The following is a 9,887-nucleotide window of genomic DNA, read 5'->3' on the forward strand; positions in this document are numbered from 1 at the left end:
ATTTTTCCTCACTCCGCCTTTACTCGCTGAGATAGACTTTTGAAAGCAAACAACATACTAATAAGACTCAAGAAGTTCTCATATTTATAGGAATGCAAGACCCTAATTAATTCTCTTATCCTTCGTTCACTTCTAGGAAATTTTTGGAAACTTACATATTAATTAAATCGGGAAATTTAATTAATAGCACTTCTTTATTAAACTTAATTATTTCCGTAGCTCGAGAACGTCGTCTCTCTTTCCTTCTATTTCCTTAGCGGCCGCCTGAGGCGTCGTGGGCGACGCAGGTCAGCCCTCGCTTTTCCATCTTCAATCCATAGCCCATTTCTTGACTAGAGTTAATTGGTCCATCTTTCACCAGATCTCTTTAAGTCCAATCCATTAATTCACTAAGGCCCAACAACTAAATTAATTCTTGGCTCAAATCCTTAATTAGCTTACTGACCCCATTCAAGGTCCTTAGAAATCTCTCGGCCCAATCTATATTAAATAGTAATAACCCAACTCTACAAAATTGGCCCACTTCTTTATTAATCCATTTGGGTTCATTTAATTTTTACTTTATTTTACTAAGGCTCAATCTCTCCTTTAAGTCATTTCTGGGCCCAAACAAACAATTAAGTAGTCCCAAAAACAACGACCCAATTTATACCCCTTCATCCACCTTCTCCATCGTGTTCTAATAATTTCTCCCAAATTTGAGAAATCCCTAACTTGAACAAAAAGAGGCAGCGACGCATTTCTCCCTCAATCTCACGCCTCCTCCGGCGAAAACGGCGCCACTCCATGTCGCCGGAGCATGCCCTCTCCTCCTTCTCCATTTCTCTTTTCCTCCAATTTAGCTCTTAAATTCCAATTTAAAATTCCTAAATTAGAAATTAAGGAAATGCATGCAGCGGCTTCTCCCCCAATTCGCCGCCGCCGTTCCTCACTCTCTCCGGCGAGTCCTCCAAAATTGGTTTCTCATTTTCGAGCTTTCTTCCTTGGCCTACCTCCACCGTTTCTTATTCTCAAAATTTCCAGATTTGTAACCCCTAGATCGGAGAACCGGGAAGCACGCCTCCTCCGTCCTTGTCTCCAGCCGATCGACGAGCAGACCCGCCGGAGCTCCACCACGCTTCCTTCGCCAGGCAGCCATGGCGCTCACCAGAGGCTCACGCATGATTCTCCCGTCTCGCGCTGGCAACTCGCGTCAGCTCCCTCCATCTTGCGTCCTCCGTTGAGCTCTCCGGGAGGCAGCGACACCGGCGGCTTCACGGCGCCACCGTCTGCCTCCACTGTTTCTGTCCGCCGCGGACAGCCCCACACGCAAGCTAAGTCACCCTTCCCCACCCCTTTACTTACTTTATTTGTGTTGTGGCAGTAAACATGTTGAGAATTTCTTATTGGAATCTTGTGGAGAATTATATCTCACTGGAATGAGTCTTTGCACCTATATGTTACTCTATTCTCTATTGACTGTTATGCCTTGGTTCCTAAAGTTCATATCTTTGGCAAATGTGGTTATCTCAAGGACCTCCTAAGTGATCATGCTTCTGTGATTCTAAGTTCTGGAATTGATCATGTGGCTGTTCTATATGATGCAAAGGGTGGTGTTGGGATTACCTAGCTTGATGATTCCTCGGATGGGGACCGATGTCCTGCCTCAACTCTTCCTTGCTCCTCCTCTACTCCTTGTTATGCTTCTTGAATTATTTTGAGTGAATTTGTGGTATCGAAAAATGAGGGAAGGAGAAGGGAGATGAGGCTGCTTATATAGTGCTCTATCTTTGGCTATTTGTGTTTGAAACTTGGAGGCAAAGGCTCCTATTTTGGGGCTGCCAGCTCTACCTCTTTTGAGCTTGTAAGTAGGTTTCCATGCCTATTCTTGTGTATATCTTGGAGGCTAGTATCTTGGTTGTTTCTCCCGCCTTGGATGATGGAAGAAGAGAATCTGCTACTCTATTGTGGACTTAGGCGATGGCTTCTCATGGAAGATTCTATTATCTCAAATTCTAGTGGAGAGATGTGAGGATATCTTGGTTCTTGTACTTTTCTTGGACTTGGCAGATTGGTTGATATGTTGCACTCCCCATCTTACTACTTTTGTGAAAGCTTAGGTCTTGGCTCTTTTGTTGACAACTTCTAATCCTCTTTTGTTGTTAACACTGCAGGTTTCCTTGGCTGTCAAGTTGGAGCTTAGTAGAGCAAGTACCGAGGTGGAAGAGGGTGGAGTAAGAGGAAGAGAATCTATCCTTGTAGCTCTTTGGTTTCTATACCAAATTAGCTTACTTCCAAACTTTCTTACTAGAGTTAGTAGGATGAATGGTGGATGATAGGTGTGTATTTTCACTTTCACATATGTAAGCATGTGCTATTTGTATCTCCAATATTCTTGTATTTTTATTCCTCAAAGTAGTTATCTAATAGAAGTATAGCCTTTACTTTTATCCTTGAAATATAAATTTCCTTGAACTTTAATTCCAATTATCTCTTCGTCAATTTTTTTTTTACACTCCAAAACTAGTGCACGAAAACTCGGGTTGTTACATATTAAGGGCTCGTCTAGTACCCCTGAAACGCCGTGAAACAGCATTCCTCACCCCATTAACCGTCGTTTGGTAGCCGCTAAACGTTTCCAGCGACCCGGTACACAACAGCCGGGTTTCCAACCTTCATCTACTACAATCAGCGGCTTTGTGCTAACACAATCAGAGTCTTGAGCAGGTATAAGAGAAGGGCTTTTCACGATTTGGCTGAAAACGCTGCATTTATACAATTTTGCCCTCCAAATTCATCAACCGTTTCATCTTTTGCCCTTCATTTACAGTTGGTGGCTCAATTTCCGTCGAGGCGAGTTCGGCACTTCACAGGCGTATCCCCCTCTTCGACTCACTTCAGTTCGGCGTTCATCAGATTACCGTTTTCCGGGTGAGTTTTGATCCGGTTGTTCTATTGTTGTTGAATGGTGTCGATTTGTGCGCGTTTTAGGGGTGTTTTACTTTTTGAACTTCGAATTGGGGTTCTTGCTTAATTAATTCTGTTCTGATTGGAGTTGGTATTATTGTGCATCTGAAGCTATGAGATTTTCCCCTTGGATTCGGTTGCCTTGCATAATCGAATTCGTTCCTCAATAGAGTGATTATAAATTGTTGATGATGAATGTGGTGTGCATCTGCTATAAGGTGAATTATGTGAAAAAATCAATCCGAACCTGGCGTTGATTTCCGATTTCAATTCTTATGTCAGCTCCAGGTTTTTTTGGGCGGCCATCTGGTTAGTTCAGCTATCACTGCTGGAAGCCCCTGTGGTTGTTCGGCAGCTATGACTAATTATCCCATGATTATCCATCTAGGATTGAGTTGTGTGGTTGAATCTCATGAACCAAACACATTTCAAATTTAAACCCTGATACAATCTTGCAAATCAAACACCCCCGACTACAAAATCAAATCATATTTTAGAACAAGATTTGATAAGTAATAGCCAACAAATTGGAATTCATTTAGCAACCGATTTTTTTCTTCCATTTGATCTCCAAGTTTAACTCAGACGTAGCTCCCTTCTTTTTGTTTTGGGTGTGAAGCAGTGGCAAACCAAAATACCCAACAAGCATTAAAATAAGAAATTGAAAGATTTCGTTGAAATTGTTCGTTTGGAAATTTCCCGAAAAGCTAATCATAGGTTCTTCTCTCCATCGGAACAATAGGGCCGAATCTGTAAAATCATAATTTTGATCAAATCACACATCGCAATATACTAGGCCTTCTAATTCTTTAAGAGGTTTATCTAAAAGATTCGCAATATAACTGGGAAGACGTTTTAAATACCACTAGTGTTTTATTGTGTGACTGAATATATATTCAGGTTGGAACCAAAAGTTGTTGAGCTGGAGCAGCCTGAAAATGAATCATGAGATGTGGATAAGGAAACCGATACCTATGAAGAGAGGAACGTGAAATTCATGAATGTCACTCTCATGTATTCAGCGAAGAAAAATATAAGAAGGGTATGCAGTTATCATTTTCGTAACTTTTCCCACCTGTATTGCACTTCTAATATGTAGCACTCCTTCACTCTCAGGATGAGAAATGCGAAACCTTACGTCGGACAGAAGATCTAGGAGCCAAGAAGATACGGGACAAAAATTGGAGGGGAACAAGGTAAGAATGGAGGCACTGGAAGCAGTCTCTTCAACTGCTAATACTCGCAATATCCCTCCACATAATTCGGAAGCCAATGAGGTAGAGATGGCCTATCCGCTCGACAGTATCATTCTAAAAGGGGAGGGGAATTAGAATTGGCCCACGATGTATACTCTGTCTCATCTATTTTGATATCGTTTCCGCCTCTGAAATTTGTAGGACGAGTCAAGTAGAAGAAGGATGGCAGGAATCTTGTCATACATCACCCATCTCATACGTTTCAAGGGCCGACACTCTATGGATGGAGTGTCGTCTGCGAAGCATCACAAATTGCCTAACATCTTATCCCAGAAATTCTCCACCATGTTCGCTTCCGCTAATGATAAACTGATTCCTCATGACAAACTGGATCTGCTGATAAGCTACGTTCTGATGCTCTCTCTCTTTGCTGATGATTTTTGCTCTGACCCTTCAGACATCGCAAGCGATCTCCGGTTGAACCCTGTGACACTGAGAACTCACTACGAGTTCTTAGGATGCAAGTTTGTCCGTGAAAACCTGTATCTGGTCGCGACCCTCCCCGTCCCACTGAACTTCCAGACCATCAAGACCAAGAGGAGGAGGCAAAAGTAGGTATGTGATCGATCACATTCTACGCAAATCTGTTCTTGTTTACTGTACAACTTTACAGTGGAAGACTTGAAGTGGTATTTTTGATAATACATAGTTCATTCATAGTCATCTAGTGCCTAAAATGACTTTTGCATTATCGCGATTGAAAATTGCATTGAGATTCCAAAAGGCACAGACTTCAACTATACTTAAATATATGAATTTAATGTACTACTTATTCTAAAAATACCTGTAGTGTCAATATATATAGAATTTGTAATTGAGTAAAGACCAAAATTGGTGCTGAACATGTGACTATTTTATATTTTTGGTGGATTTTTTGGTTCTATATATATATATATATGAAAATTTGATCATTTTGGTCCTCCGTCAAAATTAACATTTTGGTTTAAACTCGATTTTGACCAAAATTAACATTTTAATTCTGAATTTCTCCTTAATTAATTCACTAACTATTATTATAAATATTCTTTTAAAATTAAAAAATTAGAATTAAATGAAAATTAAATTCCACCAGCCCCGAGTGGCGGAATCGGCATCGAAGACAGCGTCGGCGCCTCCGGCCCCCTTCTGGCCCTAGCAGGCTTCCTACTCTTCCCAATAATCTGGAGCATCCCAGAAGCCCTAATCACCGCCGAGATGGCCACAATGTTCCCCGAAAACGGCGGCTACGTCGTCTGGGTCTCCTCCGCTTTAGGCCCCTTTTGGGGCTTCCAGCAAGGTTGGATGAAGTGGCTCAGTGGCGTAATCGAAAATGCCCTTTACCCTCTTTTATTTCTTGATTATCTCAAATCAGGAATCCCTGCATTGGGCGGCGGTTTGCTTAGGGTTATGGCCGTCGTTGCCTTGACAATTTTCCTCACTTACATCAACTACAGAGGCTTGACGATTGTGGGATGGGTTGCTGTGGTTCTTGGTGTTTTCTCTGTTCTTCCATTTGTGGGGATGGTGTTTTCTAATTTTAAAATAATATTTATAATAATAGTTAGTGAATTAATTAAGGAGAAAATCAGAATTAAAATGTTAATTTTGGTCAAAATTGAGTTTAAACTCGTTGACCGTTAATTTCTAACGGAAATATTGACGGGGGACCAAAATGGTCAAATATCCATATGTGCAGAAAAAAAAATCAAAAAGATAATGTTTAGAATCAAAAATATTAAATGGTCATATAGTACCAATTTTGGCTTTTATTCTTCGTAATTTATCGACTCAAAGACTCACATATATATTTGACTTATGTGTTGAATTTACTTTCTAATACTCCAACGATCAAGTAAAGAAATGATCAAGAATCTATTTTAACCGCCCAAGCTGGTAAACTAACTAAAGTAAAGACACGATGGTCTTATAATTAAGTTATTCACATAGCTTGATTATAAATTCTTTATAAATTTATTTTACCAAACATATTTTTAAATTTATAAGCTCTTAACACAACAAACATCCTCGAAACCCATAACTTCAGAATTCAGATCCACTGGCACATAAACGGTGATCTTAACCTAATACTCCATTCACTATAAGACACACTATAAAGCACAGTTAGAAATATTCAAATATCAATCACTATTAGTACATACACTATCACTACAAACCAACCCTATTAGAATACTTTTCCCTTTGGACCAAGTGCTTGTCATTAAATTATCAAACTTTAGTCATATTAGAGTGATTAATAAACTTGTCAAACACGCACAAACCAAAATTCCACACGTCTCTCCCCAATAGTCCAATATAACCACACTCCATTACCAAACACTCCTCTCCTTCTTCACACTGCAAAACAACATCACCATGGATCCAAAACCACACAAACCTCTCCACATCTACTTTCTTCCGATGATGGCCCCCGGCCACATGATCCCGGCCGTACACATCGCCCGGGGATTCGCCCGCCGCGGCTCCAAATCCACCATCATCACCACGCCCTCAAACGCATCCAAATTCTCCGAGACCATCGAAGCCGACCGCAGAAACGGCTCCGACATCTCTGTCTCCCTCGTCGAATTCCCCTGCCGCGAAGCCGGCCTCCCCGACGGCTGCGAGGATCTCTCCTCCACCACCACTCTCGAAATGTCCCTCAACTTCCTCCATGCCCTCGACCTCTTCCGCCGCCCGGTCGAGGACATCCTACAGCAAGGCGACCCCGACTGCCTCATCTCCGGGGCCTTCTTCTCGTGGACCACCGCCGTCGCGCGCAGCCTCGGCATCCCCCGCGTCGTATTCTACGGCACAGGATTTTTCCCCATGTGCGTTTTCCACGTCTTGAGGGAAAAACGCCCTCAAGACGCGGTTGCCTCGGACTCTGAAGAGTTCGAGGTTCCCGGCCTACCCGACCGGGTGATGGTTTCTAGGAGGCAGCTGCCGCACCATTTAAAGTTGAAACCAACGGACGACGATCCACTTCTAGAACTTACTAGAAAGGTTCTAGAAGCGGACGAGGCCGGCTTCGGGATCGTGGTGAACACATTCCACGAGCTGGAGCCGGCCTATGCCGCGTATTACCGGGAACTGGCCGGTAAAGCGTGGCACATCGGCCCGGTCTCCCTAATCAGCGGGGGGACCGGGCCAGAGAGCCACGACTGCCTGAAGTGGCTCGGATCCAGAAAACGAAACTCGGTTGTCTACGTCTGCTTCGGCAGCATGGCGATCGTCCAGAAGGCGCAGACGGACGAGATCGCGGCCGCGCTCGAGGATACTAAGCATGATTTCATATGGGTGGTGGGGAAAGGGGCGGAGGTGGATGAGGAGTTCGAGGCGAGGACGGAGGGGCGGGGGGTGGTCGTACGGGGGTGGGCCCCGCAGGTGGAGATACTGAGCCACGCCGCAGTGGGAGGGTTTGTCACGCACTGTGGGTGGAATTCGCTGATGGAAGGGGTGGCGGCGGGGGTGCCGATGGTGACGTGGCCGCTTTCGGCGGAGCAGTTTTTCAATGAGAAGCTGGTGGTGGAGGTGCTGGGGACGGGGGTGCCGGTGGGGGCGGAGGAGTGGAGCAAGCGGACGGACGAGAGGGCCGCGATCGGGCGGGAGAAGATTGGGACAGCGGTGGCGCGGCTGATGATTGGGGAGGAAGGGGAGAGGATGAGGAGGAGAGCGAGGGAGTTGGGGGAGGTGGCGAGAGGGGCGGTTGAAGAAGGTGGCTCTTCATATGCTGATTTTGATGGTTTGATGGAGGAAATTAGGATGTTTAGAGCTTCATCATCATGATGTTTGTTTAGGACGTATCATTTTTTGAGATAAATTGTTGCAATTTTGAATGTATGTTTGAAGTGTACTAGTATGTGATTTGGAGGGCAATTATTGATGATAGTAATTGATTTAGGTATGAGGCTAAAATCTTTAACTTTGAAAACTTCACAAATGCTGAAGGAATTTCGGGTTTCGTTATCATGCTTTGTATTTCAGCAAATTTTAATGAGTGCAACAATAAAATTCGAAAAATGGTTATTTACCTAAATAAGGCAAAAAGTCATGGTCGTTTATTCGATGATACACCCCTCTGTCCGCCATTAGAAGTCCTGCTGACTTTTCTGTACTCGTTTTATAAAATTATACTCACTCCATCCCACAAAAGATGTCACAATTGTGGGACGCCACGGGATTTTAGGAGGTTTGATTTTGTGTGTTAAATGGAGAGAAAAAATATAATTTTTATATTCATGTGAGAGAGAACTTTTTCCAAAAAAGGAAATGTGACATCTTTTGTGGGACAAACTAAAAAGGAAAGTGTGACATCTTTTTTGGGACGGAGGGAGTAATAAATAGTTAAAGTGGAGAAATGGTAATAGTAAGAGAGAGTTAGAATAATGTATAGAGAAGACCTTTATCTACATCATTCTCTCTCTTACGTTATTATTACTCCACTTTAACTATTTATTATCATTTTTACAAAACGAGTACGGAAAAGTCAACGGAACTTCTAGTGGCGAACGGTATTCCATAATTCATAATTGATAATGTGCTTATTACATAAAAATGGTTACTTTTAAATTAATGGCGTATCTTCATAGGAGTAATATATAGTGGTAATAGTGTTGGCACTTTTGATTGAAATTAAAAATTGTACGCTAGTATTTTTTTATTTTCATAATACACATGGTTAGGTTAGATTTGAAAAATAGTATAAATATTCTTTATTTAAAGGATTTATTTTTTACTTTTTCACTTATTTTTCTAGTACTTCTTTATATCTTCTTATACATGTATTTTCCATGCCAATAATTGAGCATGTCGACTCCTGCTTAACAGTCGTAGCTTGTTATGTGGTGTATCCGAATTTAATTTATCTAGTAGTAACAATTAATAAAAATAATTAATTATGCAATTTAAAAAAAATAGTCGGGCAAGCTCTGAAAGAGTCTGCGGTGGCCCGTGATTGCGTAGTTGTGTCAATGCATGGGTCTGCACTTCTGGAAACAAAGTGTTTTAGTTGAATAAATTATCTATTTTTTGGTAGTATCGAATCTATATTGTACAGAAAGAATATTCGATTCAGAATGTAACATATAACCAGTATCCTCTTCAAAATACGAGAGACTTCGAAAGAGATACTATTATTAATAAATAAAATAGCAAAGATAAATTTGATCATTATTCAACTATAAAATTTTTAATAAAAAAAATACTTTAGCTATATTTTGTCCGTAGATGTTTACGACAAAAAGAATGGATGAGGACAGTTTTTAATTTTATTAAGAACGCCAATTTGTATGTCTAATTAATTATACCATCAACGCTTCATAAAGTATTCTTATGAATAATGTCTCAATTAAAATTAGGAAACATAAATAGAAGCGTCTTAAGAAGCAAAAGATTAAGATAATTTGTCCTCTAGGGACGCTTTTTTTTTTGGCCTAAATTATGATTATTTTTAAATATTTTTAAACGCTAGCCGTGATTTCGTATCAATTTTTTTGTTATTAAAAGATAAGTTTTTTGTAGTGATACTTCGAAATCCCTCTGGCTAATACTTAATTAATGTATAATTTTAATTTATCATTTAAATCATAATTTTGGAATTCTGAATAAATTAAGTACTACTGTCGTTTTACATTATGATAGTCCATTTCTAGATGGCTATTATGTATGTGGTGGAAATATAACGACGTAAAGTACAAAGATCACAAA

General features: G+C 41.1%; 3 protein-coding genes across 4 annotated transcripts; all 3 read left to right on the forward strand.

The window, feature by feature from the left end:
- Positions 1 to 692: 692 nt before the first annotated feature.
- LOC125219578 lies at positions 693 to 2,429 on the forward strand. 2 transcript variants are annotated; one of them, XR_007176168.1, is made up of 2 exons: positions 693 to 2,007; positions 2,154 to 2,429. XR_007176168.1 is itself a non-coding variant. In XM_048121595.1 (2 exons), exons 1-2 carry the CDS (start codon positions 800 to 802, stop codon positions 2,180 to 2,182), a joined length of 543 nt encoding a protein of 180 aa, XP_047977552.1. In that variant the 5' UTR covers positions 693 to 799; the 3' UTR covers positions 2,183 to 2,429. The 2 variants fall into 2 exon arrangements, 1 of the variants encoding a protein (XP_047977552.1); XM_048121595.1 differs by having other exon boundaries at positions 693 to 1,313.
- A 1,516-nt stretch (positions 2,430 to 3,945) lies between these two features.
- On the forward strand, positions 3,946 to 4,762 carry LOC125218666. The gene is made up of 3 exons (XM_048120383.1): positions 3,946 to 3,988; positions 4,063 to 4,223; positions 4,344 to 4,762. The coding sequence occupies exons 2-3, from the start codon at positions 4,071 to 4,073 to the stop codon at positions 4,755 to 4,757; spliced, it is 567 nt and encodes a 188-aa protein (XP_047976340.1). The 5' UTR covers positions 3,946 to 3,988; positions 4,063 to 4,070; the 3' UTR covers positions 4,758 to 4,762.
- Positions 4,763 to 6,455: 1,693 nt separating this feature from the next.
- Positions 6,456 to 8,085, forward strand: LOC125219191 (UDP-glucose flavonoid 3-O-glucosyltransferase 7-like). Its single transcript, XM_048121099.1, has one exon. The coding sequence runs from the start codon at positions 6,555 to 6,557 to the stop codon at positions 7,965 to 7,967; it is 1,413 nt and encodes a 470-aa protein (XP_047977056.1). The 5' UTR covers positions 6,456 to 6,554; the 3' UTR covers positions 7,968 to 8,085.
- Positions 8,086 to 9,887: the final 1,802 nt, after the last annotated feature.

This window comes from Salvia hispanica, chromosome 4, assembly GCF_023119035.1.
Source record: "Salvia hispanica cultivar TCC Black 2014 chromosome 4, UniMelb_Shisp_WGS_1.0, whole genome shotgun sequence".
NCBI classification, from domain to species: domain Eukaryota; kingdom Viridiplantae; phylum Streptophyta; class Magnoliopsida; order Lamiales; family Lamiaceae; genus Salvia; species Salvia hispanica.